Source organism: Ricinus communis, chromosome 6 (assembly GCF_019578655.1).
Source record: "Ricinus communis isolate WT05 ecotype wild-type chromosome 6, ASM1957865v1, whole genome shotgun sequence".
Taxonomy (NCBI): Eukaryota; Viridiplantae; Streptophyta; class Magnoliopsida; order Malpighiales; family Euphorbiaceae; genus Ricinus; species Ricinus communis.
Genome location: NC_063261.1, coordinates 12,914,822 through 12,937,788, shown reverse-complemented (window position 1 = coordinate 12,937,788; position 22,967 = coordinate 12,914,822). Strand labels below are relative to the sequence as shown.

Here is a 22,967-nt window from a genome sequence, read left to right as displayed (position 1 = left end):
CTGTTCCTGGTTAATTGTCAAATATCTGTACTCTGCGAACTGCAACACAATTTATATATATATAATATATACATACATGACAAATACAGTAGTCTGAAGCTAGTAAAAAAAATGGCATAAACCAGTAACATTAAGCTGCTCTTAGAGAGCATAAAACTACTTGACAAGCAAATAGAAAAGCATTATGATATTCAGATTGAGCAGGTAATTGAATGAATGCTATGCGAGTTTCAGCAGCTGCACTCAGAAAAATATAAACTTCAAAGCAATATCACAATATTATAGCAACAGTTAATCGTATAGCCCAATTCAAGCACAAAATAAAGTTTATCGCATGACGTATGTATTATGAAGAAATCCGTCAATTATATAAATAAACTTCAAAAAGCAGTAGTGGCATTGGCCACAACTAATATGAATCAGGTTTCCAAAATCAAAAATTCCATCCGAATGTAATTTGTGTTAAGGGGATGATTCCCCCCTACAAATGAATTATTTGAAGAAAATTTCGCCGGGCTAAATTCTCAGAAGTCAAGATTTTCATCACCATCTAAAACTACTAAAACAAACAACGACCTCAAGAGATTGAGTTCCTTAAGCACCACCAGATCCATACTTCTTGCCAAAGACAATCAGCTGCAACTTGTCATATCCAGCAAGCACACCAGCACCAGCCACGGCACGGAGAATGTTTGCTCCTGCACCCTTAAAGAGAGACTTAGCACCCTCATTCTTCAAGATCTGAGAGAAGGCATCAAGTGAACCCCTGTACTTGACAGCTTCACCAGAGGTCATCATCATTCTTCTACGAACAGTATCAATGGGGTATGATGCAAGACCAGCACCGTTAGTGATGAGCCAACCAAGTGCAAAGCTAGCAAAGAAACTATCCTGTAATCATCAAGAAAGAGAAAGAAAAATGTTAATGAACTGAAATATTACTTTGACCAGTTTAACAGTTACCATGATCAAAGAGCTCAGAGAAAACTTCAAGTCTTTTACACCTCGTTATAAAGATGATCAGACAAGCAATCCATGAATTTGGTTCAAACAGATAACAAGACAGATTTTCCTACTTGCATCCAGAATTATGACAGACAGGTAAAAGGAGAATCTTCTAAAGGAAAAAAAAAAGAACAGATGACATAATATGGTGGAACAGCATCAAGATTTTGACAATGAGAAACAACTAAAGACATATAAATGTGCAGATTATAAAACAAAAACCATTCCTTTATTAACAGATAATAAGGATTTGCAAGTTCCAAACACTAATATAAAACCGGAAAAAATAAAATAGCAAAACCACAAAAGAAGCTGTCACTGACCTGGAGATTTCCAGTAAGCACCACAGGCTTCAAGGAGTCATACATTCCAAAATAGAGACCACGGTAGACAATAATTCCAACACATGAAATGTTAAATCCACGGTAAAGTCCGGCAATACCATCAGATGCCAATGTCTTCCTGTAGACATCAACAAGTCCATTAAATTGCCTCTCTCCTCCCTTCTTTGCAGCCTTGGCATCATTGGCAAGACGGGTTCTAGCATAGTCCAGGGAATAGACAAAGAGTAGAGAAGAAGCACCAGCTGCACCACCAGATGCCAAGTTACCGGCAAACCATTTCCAGTACCCATCTTTGTCTTTCTTAAAGTTGAAGAGCCTTTTGAAGTAATCTTTGAATGCAAAGTTCAAAGCCTACATACATACATGAAACCAATTGAAATAAGTTTCCTGAAATAATATGTATATTACACAAAAGAAAAAACTACAACATACTAATATACTTGCTCACCTGAGTAGGGAAGTATCGGATGACATTGGCAGTGTTACCCCTCCACAAAGAACCAAATCCTTCATCCTTAATTGTTCGCTTAAAACAATCACCAATACCCTTGTAGGGTTCTGAGAGTCTGCCACTTTTAATCATCTCATCCTGGTTTTGGATCAAAAGCTTAACTCGTTCAATTGGAGCAGCAGCTGTTTTAGATACAGCAGCAGAGACTCCACCCATGAGAAAATCAATAGCAAAGCCGGCAAAGCCCTTTTCAGAAGGGGCCTGAACACAAACAGATGATGCAGTTGTTGGAACAACAGATAAGTCTGCACAACCCATTGGATATTGGAATGCAGCATTGGTGTAGTTTCCATATGCACGCCTTTGGTAAAGAGCAGGTCTCTGGAGAGACCCATCAAAACCCTGGAAGTCTTGGGAAAGGCTAGAATGAAGATACTGGCCAGCTACCTTCTGCATAACACTTGGATATTGAACTTGATCAGCCATTGTGACTTCCCCTGTCATGAGAACAAGCACATACTGTCAAGAACAGCACGATTCCAAGCCAACAAAATAGTTCATCTCCACACACAGAACAAACCAGAATTACAGCAAGAAATAGAATTAGCAGAGTCAAAGTAAACCACATTAAATGAGCTAATTTTCTACTGATAATTAAGGTATCACAGAAATTTATGCACTAGATACAGACTACAAATGACAATTCAATGACTAGCCACATACCACAACTACAAGTCTATGTAGAGACAATCAATATCTCAAGCCTTAACCCGACAATAGGTGCCTAAATTCTTGTACACATGAAGTATAGTAAAAAATAAGGCCCAAAAGCTAATTTCAAAACAATTTCCAGCCAATCATGACACCGACCAAATCATAAGAAAAATAAAATTCTTAGTGAAGTTAAGAACACAATTAAGTTTCAAATAGCAAACATCAACTAAAGGCAATAACCAAACTTCATAATTCTCAAAGCATCACAAGGCAACATCCCATCAACCTGATTGCTAACAGTAGCAGAAATTTTGAAAACTAATGTGACAAATCGCAACAAGTAACAACCATATGAAAATCATCATAATCATATGATAGTCATCAAGAATAACACTTGCAATTAATAATAAAACTAAAATTAAAATTAGACTAGAAGAGAGAATCAGCCAAAGAAAACAGCATCAACTTTTTTAAAACAAACTTCTTGTTTAATATCTCAACAGCAGATAGAGAAGAAACTTTTAGCACCGTAAGCGCAATCATTTTTTAATGAAATAACAGATCTACCTGATTTAAAAATCATACAAACAAAATAAAATAATAAATAAAAGGAAGATTTAAAAACAAAATCAGATCCATCAGATTCAAGCCTCGAACAAAAATAAAACAAATTCAGATCTAAATTTTCTTTAAAAAAAAAAGTAGCAAAAATAAACATCAAAAGAACAAGAAAGTAATAGATAAGATCTGACAGTACATATATTCACACAGATCTAACAGATCAAAAAATAAAATGATATGAAACCTATCAAAACAAACGGTAAACACTTAGCTCCCATAAAACTGGAATGACAAAAACACATATATACAGATCCGAAAAGAAAACAGATCTGATTGATTAATGTGTGATATACCTGATGAGATGAGAAGAGAGCGGCGGCGATTTGTGTGAGCTGTATCTCTCCGCCTTTTCGCTTAGCGTTGAAAGAGAGCAGCGGCGAGAGACAGAGAGAGAGAGAGATACTATTAGTGGAGGAAAGTGAGCATTGAAAAGAGCGAAAAGGAAAGGTTTTTATATTGGCTCTATGTGCCTCTTTTTCTACTCCGTTTGTGCAATATTATTGAGTGTGATTTCGCTGACCCGACCCATCACGCGTGCTAGGTTTTTTATTCTGTAAGGGTCGATTTAGATGCACCTGCAGTTCTCAACGTCATTACTATTATTTTCATTCTTCCTTTTCTATTGAGACGCTGCCGTATAATGATGAGTGCGGTTAAGTCTATAGGTTGTTCTTACAAATGAACAACTGTTTAATTTTGATATTTTATTTTCTTGAATAAAATAAAAGCTAAATACTCTGTTAATTATTAGTTTGATTAATTAAAAAAATCGGCTTTAACACTATAATTCTTTGATTAACTGAAAATATTAGAAAAAATAAAAATTATAGCCTAATTCTCTGATTGTTTAGTTAACCAATATAAATTTAAAAGAGTATTTTTTTTTAAATTATCTTTAAAATGTAAATATAATATTTAAAAGATATTTTTAATAAAGATTAGATAGAAATAATATAAAAACAATATATATTATAAAAAGGACACAGTAAGTTAAAAAATCTAAACTTTTGTGGAGGGTTATTATTTTGGCTAATTCTTAAAAATAGTCAATTTAGCTCTAATTTGACTAATTGATGTAATTTTGCCCAAATTGAATTGTTGGTAAAAATTATATAACGTGAATGATAATATGAATGTTATTTGGGAGTTGAGAATCTAAAATTATGCAATGTGTATAAATAATGTTGCATTATGATTCATTAATTTAAATTTCTTATTTTATAATCGGTGTTAATGCCATTATTCATATTGCTCAATTTAAAAAAAAAATTCACTTAAGCTAAAATTACTATTAATCGATTAAATCACAGCTAAATTAATAATTTTAAAAAATTAGCCAAGATTATTAAGCCTATAAAAAATTAATAACGATAGCTTTTAAACTAAAAAAAAAAAAACCTTATCAATTATGCAATAAGTTTCCTTATCAATTTTGTTCAATTTTTAATCTGTTTGGTTTGCTCAGTTTCTTTTACTCTGTTATGGCTGAAGTCCTAAAAAGAAAGAAACAGTGAGACAATCGGAAGCTAGTTTTCTTTTTTCTTTTTCTTTTTTGTTAAAGGAAAAAGGAAAGAGAGAAACCAATAGCAGCTATCCTCGCTGGACATAATCATATGAAATTTTTTTATTATAAGATATTTATAAAACTATAGCTAATTGGACCGGATTTAAATTTGTCACTGCATTGTCAATTTTAGAGCCAAAAAAGAAAGACGGAACCGAAGTGAACCTTAGATGGTTGCTGAGAAAATATCTGCAAAAAAATACTTTTTAAAATTAAAATTAAAGACTTGAGCCTCTTTATAGTCTTAGGTAAAGAGTTAAAATCACATGGACCTTTATTCCTGTCAGCTAGATATTACCGTATCACATAAGCTTTTCTTATAATGTCGGAGGTAGAAATGAGTCATCGGTTAATTCAACTGTGCTTATAAAAAAAATTTGATAGTTCAGTTTTAATTTTTTTATTTTTAAATCAAAAATTAAAAGTCAAATTTATATTTATGTTTAAATTTTAATTATTTTAACACTGATATAATTTAATAAAATTATATATATGTTTTATAATATTTTAATATTTTTGACATATATATTTATTTAATATTATAATATATATATATATATATATATATATATATTGTATAAAAATATTTAAATACTACTAAAAAGGTTCATATATGGAAAGATAATTAAAATATTTATTTAATCAAACTGAAAATTGAAGTGTTAAATTAATAAATTGATACAAATTCAGAAATATTAATATTTATTTTGAAAAAATTAAACTAAATATTTGATTAACTAAAAAATTGGTTTTCTTGACTACTGGTTTTTGGTTATCTAAAGAAATTTTAAAAACTAAAAGAAAGAAAAAGAAATACTTAGTTATCCTATCTTTTAGTTAACCTATAAAAACTTGAAAGTGATTTGTTTTGAAATATATATGTATAATATAATATAAATATTTTAAAATATTTTAAAGAGATTATATAAAAGTAATATAAAAATGTATTTGCTTAATATATATATTAATATTGTTTGTCACGTTCTACTTGCATAAATTATTATAATAAAAATTATAATATAAAAATATTTGATAAATTTAAATATTACAATATATATTAAAATTATTTAACTATTTTATGAATAATTTTATTTGACACATAATAAAAACTCTTGAAATATATAAAAATATATTAATCATATAAAATACTTCACTCAATAATTCTATTAATAAAATATTATAATAACAATAAATACATAAATTGATATATTAATAAAATAAAATAAAAAAATATCATATTTTTTATTTTTTAACCTTATATTTTCAACTTTAAAAAATTTATATTAAATTATTTAAATTTCATCATAGTTATATATATAGAGTTAGTAATTCATCAATTTCTTATAGAATTAGAAATATATATGAAATTATGATAGAATTAGGATTGTATTAGATTAATCACTATTTAATTTTATTAGAATTAAAAAATTAATCACTTATTAATTCTATTAAAAATATAAAATTAATAAAAGTATTTTAATGAGTTAAAAAATTTTCCGTACATACTTTTATAATATAGATATATAATATTACAAAAGATTAATAATAAAAATCAAATTAGTTGGTACAATTGCCTATCAGTTATTTATATTAAAAATAAAAAAAACCAACTAATCAACTAAATTTTTAAGAATAAAAATAAAAATTAAACCGATCAGTTTGATTAACTAACTTTTTATTTTACTTTCAGTCCGTAAATTTTGCTCTATTGACCCAAGCTTATATATCCAATGTCTAATTTAGAAACATTTTTTTTATAAAAGAAGCAATTTGGCATAATTCAGTTTATATAACAAACATCAATAAGAAAACTTCTAAATCTGTTTTTTCATTTAGTTTTATCTAAAGAATTTCAAAAAATGAAACAATAATGTATTTAACATTTTAACTATTTCAATAAATTCATAATTTATTATCTCAAATTCTACTAAATATATTTGATTCAAATTTATTAATAAATATATATTATAAATAGAAAACAAATTTACATTTAAAATACTGAAACTAAATATGTTAATTGTTTACTTGTGCGCATTGCATATTTTTTAATATTTAATATTAATTATAATATTTAAAAAAAATAATAGCGAACTAATTATTTTTGAATGTTCTTATTTTTTAAAAGTTTTAAAACAATATTAATAAATAATATAAAAATTATTTTAAAATATATTTATTAATAAATTATAATATTATATAAATTAATTCTATCAATATAATTAATAATATTATTTTTAAATTTTGAGATTATTATACAATTAAAAAATTAATTAATTAGTGAATAGAATATTTTAAAATATTATTTTTATAATTAGAATTATTATTTAATTAAATAACTAATTTATTAGTTAATATAATATTAAAATATAATTATTTTTAAAATAATTATTATCTAATTAAAAAATTAATTTATTATTAACTAGTCCATATCGTGTGTTGCACAGCTGTTATTATTATTTTGATTATAAAACTAAATTCATAAAAATAATTTAATAAAATTTTCATTGTTTATTATTAATTTATAATGTTTTAAAAAATAATAGCAAACTAACTATAATTTAAATATTCTTATTTTTAAATTTTTTTAGTATAGTAATGCAAAACTTATTTTAAAATATTTATTTATTACTATAATATTATCTAAATTAATACTATCAATAAAGTATTATTTTTTATAATTAGAATCATTATCTAATTAGAAAACCAATTTGTTAATTAATTTATATAAAACTTAACATGTCAAAAATTAAACATATGTATTAAAAAATTTAAATTTTATAAATTAATATATTTAAAAATTAATATATATATATATATATATATTATTGTTTAGAATTAGAATCGATACTTAATTAGAAATATAACTTATTAATTAATAAATTAATAAAAAATAAAATTATTTATAAATTTAAATTTTATATTAAAATAAATATGTATATCAAAATAAAAATAAAAATATTTTAAATATTAAAATTATTATATATATAAATATCTCGATCCTAAATTTGAGGACAGTCACTAAAATAACCTAACACAATTTTAACTATTAAATATTCATATTTTGAAAAATGCATGTTAATTAAATTGTATAAAGGATCGGAGTCTATTCATTTTTATTGGGTACTCAAGCGGCTGGTCGGTGAGCCCTGGGCCACATGTGGGGTTGGGTTAGGTTTTTGCACGCGTTTACTGCAGCCATTGGTCAAATTGGGCTGCCTCTTTCCTTTTATTCTCTTTATGTTATTCTTTTTCTTTTTTAATAATTATTTTCCTTCTCCCTACTAAACAAACAAATGTTTGATGTATGATAACTGAAAGTCAAACATGTCTTAGACAGTCTGCTCTTAAGAACAAAAGGATTTCGTATATTTATTTGTCAAACTCAATGGAAATTTTCCCTCCTAATCATATTCTACTCTCATTGAAAGTCCATATTACATCTTTAATTCTACCACTCAAAAATTAAGAGCCTTTTCCAGTTCAAGCTCTGAAATTATAATTAAAATATAAGAAAAACGACCAATGATTGAATAAAAATACAAAATTGATTCCTCAATTGTTACTATAAGGAGTAATTATAAAAAAATATATAAAATTATTAAAATTTTACAATTAAATATTTAAATTTTTAAAAATTATAATTTAATGTATGAAACAAAAAATTATTAATATTTAAATGTATATAACCGGTAATCTATACAAAAAAGTTGGATATTACTAGACTAGTTAAAATTTGATAAACAAATATTTAAACTTTTAAAAATTACATACTTACAAAGGTTTAAAGGTTAATTTGTTCCCTCAACTTGGAGTCAATAGCTAATTTATTCAGATTTTAATTTTTTAGCTCACTTTACCCACCAACTTGACAAAAGTATTAAATTCAGTCTAAATTACTAGAATATTAAAAGATTGGATTCCACATATCATGAGAAGCAAGTAAATGAAAAACCTAATCAATAAGGTAAGTTTATTTTAATTCTTAGAATTTATAATTATGTATCAAACTTTGTAAAATAATTTATATAATAAATTTTTTATTTCAATATAATCTAATAATCATATCTAACAAAAAATAATTAAATTTTATTTTTACTAAAAAATTTAAATTAAGTAATATAATTAAACTCATACAAAATTTATTTTTTATTAAATTAGAATAAATTTTTTTATTTCTTAAAATAATTAATCTTAATTTCTAATGAGAATAATTAATTGATAAATCTTTTACTTTAATTTTTATTTTTAGCATAATTTAGTCAAGTGGTTAAGAAAATCACTAATTATTTACTTTCATATAAATATCAATTTTATAACAAATTAAGAAAAAAATTAAACTTAAGATAACTAAACCATTTTCAATAACTTTTCTTATTAAATAAATTAAGATATATAATAAATTAATAAAAATAAAAAATCTTGAACTCATAATCATCATTACATTCTTATGTATTTTTTAAAGTATATACAATAAAATATCTTTCAACTCATAACTATCTTAAAATTGAAAAATAGTAGTACAAAAAGTAGGTTGAAGTTTTCTCTAAAATACTTCTCTTAATCTAATGAGATAAAGATGATTAACAAATATTTTCTTGAACTCATAATCATTATTATATTCTCATATATTTATTAACGAATGTTTTTATTTTCTTTTAGATATTAAAATTAATTTATCTAAAATAAATAATTTAATAATTAATATTAAGTTCATGAATCAAACTAAATTTTTTATTGATCTAGTCTTTTAACCGGATTGATTAATATAAAAAATAATATATAAGATAATAGTTAATGTAATCAGAATTTATGGACTAATTATTAATATCTGTGGATATAATGATTAGATTGTGCTCAAAATAAAAATAGAGCAGAAAAACAAATATTATTTAATTATTTAATATTATATACTAAGAATAAATGTTATTAAGACTATTATTTAATTTAAATTATTTAGTAATTTCATGTTAATTGACTTTGATAGTTAATATGAAGTTTTAAGGACTAAATTGAGTTTTACTGATTGGTTAAGTCCTTTAATTAAGCTTTTATTTATTTTACATTATAGTTGGAATCAAATCTCTTAATTTTATGAGAGTTTGTACTGAATTGACCACTTTTGCCTAGTTGGTGGATAAAATAAGCTAAAAAAAATTAAAATATGAGTAGATTGGACTTGACTTAAGTTGAGGGGGCAAATTGACCTTTAAACCTAAAGTTAAGCATATATAGTATGTCTATAATAATTACATACTTGTAATCTTAAAACACATATTATCAGCTTAGTAAATTAAAAAAAAATGAAAAGAAAATCTTCAAAGAGTATCTACTTTTAATATATTAATATATTGCTCTTACTACCACTATTATTACACTGTTCGTAGTTTATTTTTATCAATTTTTTTATAAATTTCTATCCAACTTTAAGTAGCACTTTGTCTACTTCAACCTATTAGTACAAACATCTAAAACAAAATCGATCATTATTGAGGATTATAAACTTGACTATAATATTAATTACTATTACATCTCCTTATAACATAAATAATTATTTATATACTTTTCTCTATTTCTATAATTTTATTATTTACATGAAAGATTTACCCTCCTTTGTGTAAATATTATTTTTCACTATATGTCTATATATATAAAGCAAGGATAAAAAATGAGTTCCAAGAATAACAGTAGCAGAAAGATTTTTAATTAAAATAAAAGAAGTATAGAAACATAATCGATCATTACAAATTTTAACTTTAGAAAGCTTATAATTTATTTGCATTCTTGACCCATCAGCAGTATGTAATTTTTCGGTTGTTTTTTCAAAAAACTGGGTAGGAATAATTCCTTCTTGAATACAGTTTTGATCTGCTCTAGAATCAACTAAAGCAATTGTCTCAATTTTAAAATCATTTATAAGAATTCTAACAAAAATAAACCACTTATGAAAATTAACTCTAGTAATATGAGCCAAAAATTCATTAATATGAGAATCATTTGTATTTTCAGAAGATTCAACAATTTTCTTATTTTTCCCATTTACTTCTAATTTTAAAATTCTTTCTTTGAAATCTAATTTTCATTTTTCAAATTATTAATTTCTTGTTTTATATTTTTAATTTCTTCTTGTAAATCTTGAATATTAGGTGTAGAATTTCTAGAAGATTTTGGTTCAAATCTTTGAAAAATTTCTTTTAAATTGTAAGGAATAGGTTTAGTTTTTTGGGTCTCATTATGTAAAACAATATCTCTTAATTTCAAAAAATATTTTTCTCTATCAGAAGGGTCATTAATTTTGTCAACTAATTCAAAAAGATCAGAAAGGGTTTCTTTTGATAAAACATTTAAAGTTGAATTACAACAAGGACCTGTACAAATTCCAGGACCCTCACATGTTTCAAAATCAGTATTTGTAGAAGAAGAATCACTTAAAATATTTAAATCATTTTCTTCAAAATCACTTAAATCAGAATTTTCAGGGTCTGTATCGGAAAGTAAAAGGTTAAGCATTTGATCTTTAAGTTTATCAGAAATGTCTAACTTATTAATTTTTTCTTTCATCCTACACTGGGATTTAAAATGACCAACAGGACCACATTTGTAACAAACAGGAGGACCTTTCTTTTTATTATTTTTATTTTTATTTTTATTTTGAGAAACATTTTTGGATGAAGAAGGTTTTTGAAAATTCGAAGTATTTTTTCTATAATTTTTATTAGAAGATTTTCTTTTCAAATATTTTTTTAGTTTTTGAAGAAGGAGCTTGAATACGTTCATAGCCATATTGAGAACAGAAATCTCCTAACTCCTTTTTAGATTGTGAAAATTCATTTTTAATTTTAGCTTTTAATTTCAAATCAGTACACAAAGCTAAGCCTTCATTATTGACTCTCTAAATTTTTAACTTCATTTTGTTCAAAATTATCAGAATTAAGTACACTAACAGAAGGTTTATCTTTCAAAGACAGACTAGCTAATTTTAAATTTATTTGGTTCAAAATATCATCTTTATCATTTAATTTAATTAATTGTTGTTCAGGAATCTCATGGGGTTGAAAAATAGGTTTCATAGGTATACCACATGGCCTAGGTGCTTAATTATTTAGGCTAGATGTCTCTATCCTATCAAGTTGTGAAGCAATTGTAAAAAGAATCTGATTTGTATAATTATTTTGATTTTGAACATTTCTAATATCTTTTAATAAAGGGAGTTTGTCATCATTCTCAGAGCTTATCCTTTTAAAAGGTGAAGCAATTATTTCTTGATTATGAACATTTATTTTAACTTCTTCTAAAGGTGGATGAACAGAAATAATTTGTTTATTTCCTACGGTTGTAGTCCAAGTTTTAGAAACTCTATCATTTGTAAAAAGGTTTTTAAAAGGAAAATCTATATCATTATTGTTACAATAAATTTCAAATCAAATGAAAAACGGAACATTAGCCTTAACAGAATTTAAATATTCATAAATTTTTTTTCACAATCTAAAAAGGAGTTAGGAGATTTCTGTTCTGAATATGGCTATGAACGTATTCAACTCCTTCTTCAAAAACTAAAAAATATTTGAAAAGAAAATCTTCTAATAAAAATTATAGAAAAAATACTTCGAATTTTCAAAAACCTTCTTCATCCAAAAATGTGTCTCTCTCCCCTCTTGAAAAATGGTTTTGAAACCATAAAACTTTTTCATGATTTCTTATATGATAATAATCAGATCGTAAGAAAGGTTTATCTATTTCAAAAGGAGTAGAAATCATATTTAAAGTTGAAAAATTTTCCATAGTTGATCTTGAGGGTGACAAAACAGGTTCATCTGAATTTTTATCTTGATCTATATTAACAGAATCAGTGTAAAAAGGTTGAGGAATTCTATTGTCAAAATCAACTCCTTGTAAATTTGTATTTGGAAAACGTGTTGTGTGTGTGGAAGGTCTAGAATTTTCAAAAGTAGACAATATAGATGAAGGTAAAAAAGTAGGTGAAAAACTTATTTGAACAGATCCATTAGACTGCTCTAAAATTTGTGAAACTCTAGAATTATTTTCAATAGATTGAGGCTTATTAATTTCTTGTAAATCTCAAGTTCCAGCTTGCGACAACTCATTCCATTTTAGTCTTTTGGGGACTTGTATTTTAGAATGTAAAGGATTAGCTTCAAATAAAATCGTTTCATTTCTTGTTAAAGAATGTCTTGTTCTAGGATCTATAGTTGTTGTCATTACTTTATAGTAAATCCTATAAATAACAGCTATAGATCTAGAATTTTCAGCAAAATCCATATTTTTTGTTTTTACAGTTAAAATCAACGTGTCTAAAATATTTGAATCAAATAATGAAATTGAAAAATTTGGATAACAATTAAAATAGACAGGACCATTTGCTAAATTCGATTCAGCCATAGCCAAAAGTGAATTTGAAAAATTCAGATGTCTTGCATCTCTTAAACAAAGGAAAATAGGTATGTCCAATCCAATTCTAAATAAAGGTTTGACAACAATTTGAACCATGCCTATATGCAGAAATTTAAATTTCTTTTTAATATGTTCATGCAATGCAGAAGATGAAAGTAAATGTAAATTTTCATGAGATTTATTTAAAGCAATAGTTTGTTCAGTTTGTTTAATAGAATAATTTTGTGCAAAATCAAAAGTTCCAATTCGATAAATACTATTAATATTTTGTTTAGGGATGGACCAATTATGTAACTGATTTTCTATTTCTGGGATATTAGACTCTTGAACAGTAAATTCTTCAGAATGTAAATCAGAAAAAGTAGAAGAAGAAGAAGGAGAAACTATTTCTCGACTACTAAAACTGCGAAACAACGATGTCATTACCAAAAACAATAAACAAGTAAATAATGTTTAGGATAGTGGGACCACCTACTGGGACCACCCTGACTGATAATTGGGAAGACGGGCTGACCAACGGAAAACCAAGCTGACCAATGCTACCTTAAACAATATTACGAGTTTAATGACTAGGCTCTGATACCATATGCAGAGCAGGATCTTAATAATAGAGAAATAGTTAGAAGAGAAAGATAAGAAGTAAATAATTTTAAACTTTTATTAAAAAAAGAAAATTTTACAAAGAGAGATAGTAGGGAAGATATCTCAAGCATTCAAGTGATGCATTCTTACTTCTAATGTACATCTATTTATAATAAGAAAAATCTTTTCATTTTTTTTATTTTTAACTTTTAATTTTCACAAAAGGTTGTATGAAATTATTTGAATTAATTTTTTATAGGATTAAGTATATAATATGAAATTATAATAGGATTATAATTAGATTAGATTAATCACTAATTAATTTTATTATAATTAAAAAAATTAATCACTAATTAATTCTATTAGAATTAAAATATTAAACTAGTCGTTACACGGCCGTTATTATTATTTGATTATAAAATTAAGTTGACAAAAATAATTTAATAAAACTTTTAATATTTAATATTAATTTATAATATTTTAAAAATAATTACAAACTAACTATTTTTGAATATTTCTTTTAATACTTTTAAAAAAATTAAAATTTTATTAATACAAAAATATAAAAATTATTCTAAAAATATTTATTAGTTAATATGATCAATATAATCGGTAATTTATTCTAAGTTTGACATGAAATCTGGTTTTTGGCAAATCCAAATTGATGAAAAGGATCGTTACAAAAGTGGTTTTAATGTTCCTTTTGGTCATTATGAATGAAATGTCATGCCATTTGGATTGAAAAATGCACCATCGGAATTTCAAAGAATTATAAATGACATTTTTCGTGATCATCAATCATTTACCATCGTTTACATAGATGATGTCTTAATCTTTTCAAATTCATTAGCACAACATTTCTCTCATTTGCATAAATTTTACAATATAATTAAGCAAAATGGTTTAGTTGTTTCTGCACCTAAAATGAAATTATGTCAAACAAAAATTAGATTTCTTGGACATGAAATTTTTGAAAATAATGTTTCACCAATTTCAAGAGTTTTAGAATTTACTTCCAAATTTCCTGATGAAATTAAGGACAAAAATCAACTTCAAAGATTTTTGGGATGCCTCAATTATGTGTTTGATTTTTTCAAAGATATTAGAATTCTTTGCAAACCTTTATTCAATCGTCTTAGAAAAAATCCAAAACCTTGGACCCATGAACATACTCAAGTCGTACAAACTATTAAACAAAAAATTCGTCATTTACCTTGTCTATCCATACCACATCCAAATGCCTTTCTCATAGTAGAAACAGATGCCTCTGATTTAGATTTTAGGGTTATTCTCAAACAGAGGTTACCTGGTCAAAATACAGAGTCTTTGGTTAATAGTTTGTAATAAACCTTTAAATAAAGTTTTAGAATGGATTAGATACCCTTTACCTAACAAAAGAGATTTGTTGAAAAAACTTTATGATTCAAAAATTTATTCTAAGTTTGACATGAAATCTGGTTTTTGGCAAATCCAAATTGATGAAAAGGATCGTTACAAAACTGGTTTTAATGTTCCTTTTGGTCATTATGAATGGAATGTCATGCTTTTTGGATTGAAAAATGCACCATCGGAATTTCAAAGAATTATGAATGACATTTTTCGTGATCATCAATCATTTACCATTGTTTACATAGATGATGTCTTAGTCTTTTCAAATTCATTAGCACAACATTTCTCTCATTTGCATAAATTTTACAATATAATTAAGCAAAATGGTTTAGTTGTTTCTGCACCTAAAATAAAATTATGTCAGACAAAAATTAGATTTCTTGGACATGAAATTTTTGAAAATAATGTTTCACCAATTGCAAGAGTTTTAGAATTTACTTCCAAATTTCCGGATGAAATTAAGGACAAAAATCAACTTCAAAGATTTTTGGGATGCCTCAATTATGTGTCTGATTTTTTCAAAGATATTAGAATTCTTTGCAAACCTTTATTCAATCGTCTTAGAAAAAATCCAAAACCCTGGACCCATGAACACACTCGAGTCGTACAAACTATTAAACAGAAAATTCGTCATTTACCTTGTCTATCCATACCACATCCAAATGCCTTTCTCATAGTAGAAACAGATGCCTCTGATTTAGGTTTTGGAGGTATTCTCAAACAGAGGTTACTTGGTCAAAATACAGAGTCTTTGGTTAGATTTCACTCTGGAGCATGGAATGAAACCCAATCCAAATACTCTACTATTAAAAAAGAGCTTTTATCAATTGTTTTGTGTATTACAAAATTTGAAGATGATTTAGTTGGAAAACATTTTTTACTACGTATTGATTGTAGTGCTGCAAAAAATATTTTGGAAAAAGATGTTAAGAATTTTATTTCGAAACAAGTTTTTGCCAGATGGCAAGCACTTAGGAATATTTGATTTTGATATTGAGTATATTAAAGGTTCTTCAAATTCTTTGCCTGATTTTTTGACAAGAGAATTTTTGCAGGGAAATAAATCAAGCTAGTTCTTATGGGCACTCCCATTAAGAAAAAATTATCTTCAGCCGATTTTGCGGCTAAAAAGTCTGGACAATCTTCGTTGGTTTCTACCAACAGATTTGAAATACTTGACAAAACTCCTTCTGCCCCACCTAACCCATCCAACTTTTTACAAGCTATTACAAAACCAGGTTCTTCTAAAACCGAACCACCCAAATATTTCACAAAACCTCAACACCAAATTGTAACTATTTTTGAAAGCGAAATATTCAATGAGAATTTGGAAAATCTCAATTATCAACAATTATTTCAACATACTTTTCCCTCTGGACAATTTTTCATTCCTGAAAGTTCGTACAAACTAAAATTTTTTTACGAACTTATCCTTTTGGACACTCACTCAATAGAAATTGAACATTCCTTTGATAAAGACGTTCCTGAAAAAATCTCCTATTCAAAATGCAGAATTTTGAAAGTCCTTACCCTAACCGACTAGAACCAAAATCCTTATACTGCCAAAAAATTTTTTATTACCTTTACACCTCATTGCTTCAATTATTTTGATTATAAGAAAGCCTGGTACTATACTTTTTATCTTCGAAATTGGAACCACTCCTGGTTCTTTATGTTTCACAAAACCAACTCAAAAACCTTTCCCAATTGGTTTTCTGATTGGTGGACCTATTTTGGACTTTGCCCAAAAATTATACCTACTAAAATTATGGAAGGATTTACCATCTTTAAAGAAAAATTACCCATTCTTAAACATGACAAATTGATCATTTTTTCCGAAACCTTTAACCTACCTTGGATATTTTCTTAGCAATTCAAGGTGAAACCCTTTAAACCCTCTCCAAATGTAAATTCTATTACCTGTTTAGTTCGAGAATATCGTGTCAAATGGTGGACAATGGTCATTAACCTTAACATCTTGTAACTTTTAACACTTTATTATTAAATTTTAACAAATTAACACACCATTTTATAAGAAGTTGATATGGATAATCTGTAATTTATTGTTGACTTGCTATATATACTCAATCATAAATATTGAGTAGATTCATATACCAAATTGTAACTTTTAAATATTTAATTGTCAAATCTTAACAAGTTTAAATATTATTTTTGTAATTATCTCTTACTATAATAAAAAAGTAAATACCAAGAAAGTCACCCTAATAAAAATACGAAGAAATTCACCCCTAATAAAGTAGAAAAAAGAGAAAAACATTTCTAACTCTTTTTCTCCTTACAAATTCTAAATGGAAAACAAGATAAATTAAGACATTTAGGTTATATAATTTTTTTTTGATCACCCTACTATTTTTTGCACAAGTTTTATTTATTTATTTATATTTAATTTTAAGTAAAATTTAAAAAAATTACCATGTGATTTGACATATTTTTCAGTTGAGGGCTAAAGAGATTTTTTATATCAAAGAAGTACTACGTGTTTTATTTTCTTACATTTATTAAGTGCATATTTATATTTTTATTATTTTTTACATAATTTTGTATGCATTTAAGTTGGACCATCCTTAAATTATAATTTTATCAACAACATGTCATCTAGCAATACATCATAGAATTCATAAATATATTAAAATTTTATTTAATTTTTTAAGTTTGATTAAAATTAAATAATTTATATATTTTAACAACTTGTTATAAGCACAAAATATCTAGTCCGATGCTAAATTATTTAAAAGTACTTATTGTATCATAAATGTATGTATTATTAATATTTGCAATCTAAAAAATAAAATAAATATTGGACATATCTAAAAATGCTAAAAAATAAAACACATGTTACTTCTTTATTATAAAAGATACCTTTGTCCCCCAAATATAAAAGCATCAAACCATATGATAGTTTTGTTTATTTTACCGTTTAATTTTTATATTTTATTTTCTTAACATTTTCTATATTTAAGTCCACTGCTACCACTACTATAGCAGTGTCAAATTCGATATTTGTTTCCTCTAACAAATCTCATCTCATTTTTTAATCACTTTCAATCCTTAATTTTTCCAATACTTCCTTTAATTGAGAACTAAATTATTCTAAATGATTTTCAGATAATAGCATTAGTAATGAATAACCAATTTTAATTCTTTTATTTATCCTATTTTTTCTATAATTGAAAACTAAATGATTCTAACTATGTTCAGATAATGGCATTAATGATGAAGGTAGTGCTATAAAATTGCCACACCAATTGAATTATTGATTAGTGGTATGTCATTTTTTGGTGATAATGAATATGGATCATTTGATTGAAACCTTATTCCTAAAAAAACTCTCTCATCATTCTAAAACTCAAGCTCTCTTTGTTAACTAAACCCTAAATGAAAAACAATCCAACAAAAGAAAAACAAACATCACCAGTTGAGAGCGTCTATCCACCTCCATCAATTTCTACCAGTACAACATCTATCCACCTGCTTCACTCCCTCAACTCCTCCTATACCACTAATTGAATAAACATATTGGCTGTGTATATTAGATGATAAGATTGAGTAAATATACTGCTCCTTTAGTTACGGCTATCGATGTACTGCTATGGTGATTGATGGGTGTTATAATTGTTGTTAATGGTGTGTTATTATTCTTTAAGAAAAATGAGATTAAATTGGATTTTTATTATCCTTTAAATCTCTTGTGCAAAGATAACAATTACTTATCTAGTGAAGAATATCATTGGTGGCTTCAATGATAATGATGGTGGTGGTGGATTATTGGTTGGATTCTTTTTGTGGTTGTGATAGTGGATACAATCATAGTGGATTCTTGGTTAGATTATTGTCAAGTGTCATAAATATTGTCACAGTCGTGATGCCAAATGATATTCAATTTCCTTGATACATTGGGAGCATCTTTACTAGCCAACACTACTATAAACTTTCAGATTTGATTTCAGCAGGAGAAAGAATTAAGCAAGGCATTGAAGACCTATAAACTGAGGGTAACAGTTCAAAAAGACAATACGCTGGGAAGAAGAAAGAAGGAGAAACCCATATGGTAAGAGGATATACCCCAGTTGCTCCAATACATATTAACCCATAGTATTACCCATCACAAGTCTCATATGTTGCTAATGTAGCATCAGAAGTCTACCCTTATCAGTCTCTCACAACTTACTAAGTGAGTTAATATTCCAACACAAATCCACTTCCCTAAGTAGCAAATAATAGAAATACTTTTAGGAATAATAATACTCAACAGGCAAATCACTTGCAGGGGAGAAAGGTGGAACAATTTGACCCTATCCTGTATCATACACTGAGTTACTATCCCAACTCATTCAGATCCACCAAATATGTCCAATGACAATTGAGCCTATAAATCCTCCATATCCTAAATGGTATGAGCCAAATGTAAAGTGTGACTATCATACAGGAGTAATTGGATATTCCAATCAAAATTGTATGACATTTAAGAAAAAGGTACAAATTCTCATTAAGATAGGATGACTAAAATTTAACTAAGGAGCAAAAGCCCTTAACGTTAATAATAACCCTCTACCAAATCATGATGAAGGTAAGGTCAATGCAACTTTTTCAGGGTATGGAGAGCAATACAAATTTGACGAAAATAAAGTTCTCATATCCCTCTTTCAAGTATCACACCAGGCAAATATAGTTGAAGTACAAACAAATTGCAAAGAAAAATAGAGTGGGGGCAGTTTAGTTTATGAATATCATTGTGGTAGCACTGATCATTTAATAAATGAGTGTTATCAATTTAAGCAAAAAGTGTAAGAATTGATTGATTCTAAAATCATAATCTTTAGCAATAGAAAAGAAGAAGTTTATATGTGGGAGAGGGTTCACGCATTCCATTACCTCGGCTATTTAGTTTAGCCGATATGGTGGCAAGAGAAATGATAAAGAGAAACCATTTTATCCATGCTTATGACTAGGAAGAAAGAATTAAGGAGTAAGCTAATATATTGAACCTCTAACTAATTATTACAAAGCTGGACTAGGGTATACACCATCAAAAGTGGATAGAAAAAAAGCAGAGAGGGAGAGAAGAGAAAAATGAATAGTAATATTAGAAAATAGAGAAACTCCAATTAAAAAAATTGTCTTCCCACCTTTAATGGAAACATTTAAAAGTGTTGGTATTCTTTCTCCAAAATTATAAATAGTGGAAAGACCAATAGCATTAGTTAAACTGGTTCAGGACAATAACAATGGTCATAGAGGAAGAATCAAGTGCAGAGGCAGAATAATGGGTCCAACCTTATCCTCTAAACATCAATCTGAATAATTAGAAGGCATACTAGCTTTCTATTTTAGGCTTAAATTAATTCGTTTGCTATAAAGTAATGCCTTTTCGATTTGAAAAATTGGGGGCAATGTGCTAAAGAGCAACAGTTACATTGTTTCATGATATGACGCCTAAAGAAATTGAAGTATATATTGACGATATGATTGCTAAATCATGACCAGGCAAAGATCACATTACAGTTGCGCCAAAACTTTATGAATAATTAGGAGAATATCAAATTAATTTGAATCATGCAATGTGTCTTTGGAGTCACTTTAAAAAGTTGTTAGGGTTTGTAATTAGTGAAAAGGGGATAGAAATATATTTAGACAAAATCAAAGCAATAGTAGAAATGCATGAGCTAGGAAAAAGAAGTGAGAAGTTCTCTTAAAAAAATAAATTACATCGCTTTTCATATTGCAATTAATTACAACCTATGAAGTAATTTTCAGACTCCTAAAAAAGATTAACCCAACACAATAGAATAAGGAATCTTAAGAGGCTTTCGACAAAATCAAACAATATTTGTAAAACCTAGCAATTTTACGTCTATCTGACCGAGGGAGGTCGCTCATTTTAGAAAAGTCCATGAGGGCTGTTTTAGGATAACATGATTATTCTGGAAAGAAAGAATATGGCATTTATTATATAGTTTAAGGCTAAGTATTCCATGATAGAGAGAACTTGTACAAGACTCGCATGGGTAGCTCATGAACTCAAACATTACACGTTATGCTAGACTACCTGGTTGATTTCTAAAATGGATCCCATTAAGTACATATTTGAAAAATCAAGGTTGACGGGAAGAATAACTCAATGACAGGTTTGTTATCCGTGTATGACATTATTTTCTTGACTCAGTAGGCAATAAAAAGAAGTACCATAGCGGATTATTAGCAGATAGAACAATTAAGGATTACGAGCCAATACAATCAGATTTTTCAGATGTGAACATAATGGTGATTAATAATGAGGGAAAAAATTTAGAAAAATTGGATCATGAAGTTGTTGGGAATTGATATTAAAACAAACGAAAAGGTGCAACATAAGCAAAATAAATTTTTTTCAATTCCCACAAAGGATCTCACTGATGTAAAGTAGCCATAACACATAAAACAAGTAAATATATGGAGAAGGCTTATAAATGGAGTATGCCGCTAATTCTTATCAGTGCTTCTAGCTTTGTTGATTCTTGATTCTTCAAGAACGACTGATGCACTTAAAAGCTACTAAAATGACCTATCCTTTTTGGTGATCTATACAAGACTCTAAGTAAAGATCTCTTAGATAACTTTTAAGAGATTAAGAAGAGATGTAAGAGATTACATGCTAGTTCCAAGCAAGGAGATGATCAATTAATCTTATTGATTGATTCACGTAAGGTATTCTTCTCAAGAAAATATTTTTTCTTGATAAAGACATCAATCTTTACATCCCCATATATCTCTTTCTATATATATGGCCTTTTAATCAAAATTTTTAAAGATTTAGGATTACTGCAAAATTATAGCCTGCGTTAACTTACGATTTTGATTTCTAATTGGACTTTGGTTAATTAAGTTATAACCCATAGATAATAAACTCATTATAGGCCCACTGTAGAAGGCCTATTAGCTTTTAATTAATTAATCTTCAATTAGACCTAATACAAATGAGCTTAAGCCTAATGATTAATGTAATACCCTATTTTTCTCAATAATAATAATAATAATAATAATAATAATAATAATAAAATAATATATAAAAGAAAGGGATTTCTTTTCGTTCTTTTTCTTTCCCCTCCCGTTTCCCTTCTCTCTTCTCCCTTTCCTCCCCCTCTCCCTCCTCCTTTCCTTTCTCTTTTCCTTCCCCTTCCCTCCCCCTCGCCGGCTGTCTCTCCTCCCTCCTTACCTATGCGCCATTCGGGCCATCACCGACGCCGCCAGCTCCCTTCCTCTTCCGCTGCCGACGCCGACCGAAGAAAAAGAGGCTGTCATCGTCGTTCAGCCTCCTGCCAGCATCCTTTCAATAAACCGACGCTGGAAATGGACTCCCCACCCTTAAAAATCCCGGACGCGACATTCCTTACTACGATATTCCCTACCGGCAGCCTCGAGAAGCGTCACCGAGTAGCACTTTTTCGGCTCCGATTCAGCGCCTTCAGGTCACTTCCGGCCGAAATTCTTGTATTTTTGGACTTCCTGCAACTCGAGCTTCGCGTAGGCGCTTTCGGATTTGAATTCCCACACCGTTGGCGGGACCGGCTTCCGGACCCTTTTGTTTTCCGAACGCGCTAAATATTGCAATTTTGACTTAGTAAAATTTTATTTAGACTCTAAAAATTATGTTGTAATTTTTAAAAAATATTGTGGCTATTAATTACATGTGATGGATAACTTAAAAATTAATTGAATTTAATTAATTGTGTTGTGGTGTATTGCGGAGTCGGGAAAAAGTAATGCAGTTCTGGTGGCTCGATTCCTGTTATTTAATTGCAGTATATTTGATGTGTCTTTGTGTCACAACCAAATTTATTTATTTCTTTTTATTAATAATTAATATTCATTAGCATGTCATTAAACATGT

The 22,967-nt window shown here is 27.4% G+C and overlaps 1 protein-coding gene across 1 annotated transcript; it reads right to left on the bottom strand.

The window, feature by feature from the left end:
- Positions 1-344: 344 nt before the first annotated feature.
- Positions 345-3,624, bottom strand: LOC8272173 (ADP,ATP carrier protein 1, mitochondrial). Its single transcript, XM_002531865.4, has 4 exons — positions 3,429-3,624; positions 1,798-2,297; positions 1,329-1,700; positions 345-891 (listed from the first exon to the last, which is right to left on the bottom strand). Exons 2-4 carry the CDS (start codon positions 2,284-2,286, stop codon positions 595-597), a joined length of 1,158 nt encoding a protein of 385 aa, XP_002531911.1. The 5' UTR covers positions 2,287-2,297; positions 3,429-3,624; the 3' UTR covers positions 345-594.
- Between the last annotated feature and the right edge of the window lie 19,343 nt (positions 3,625-22,967).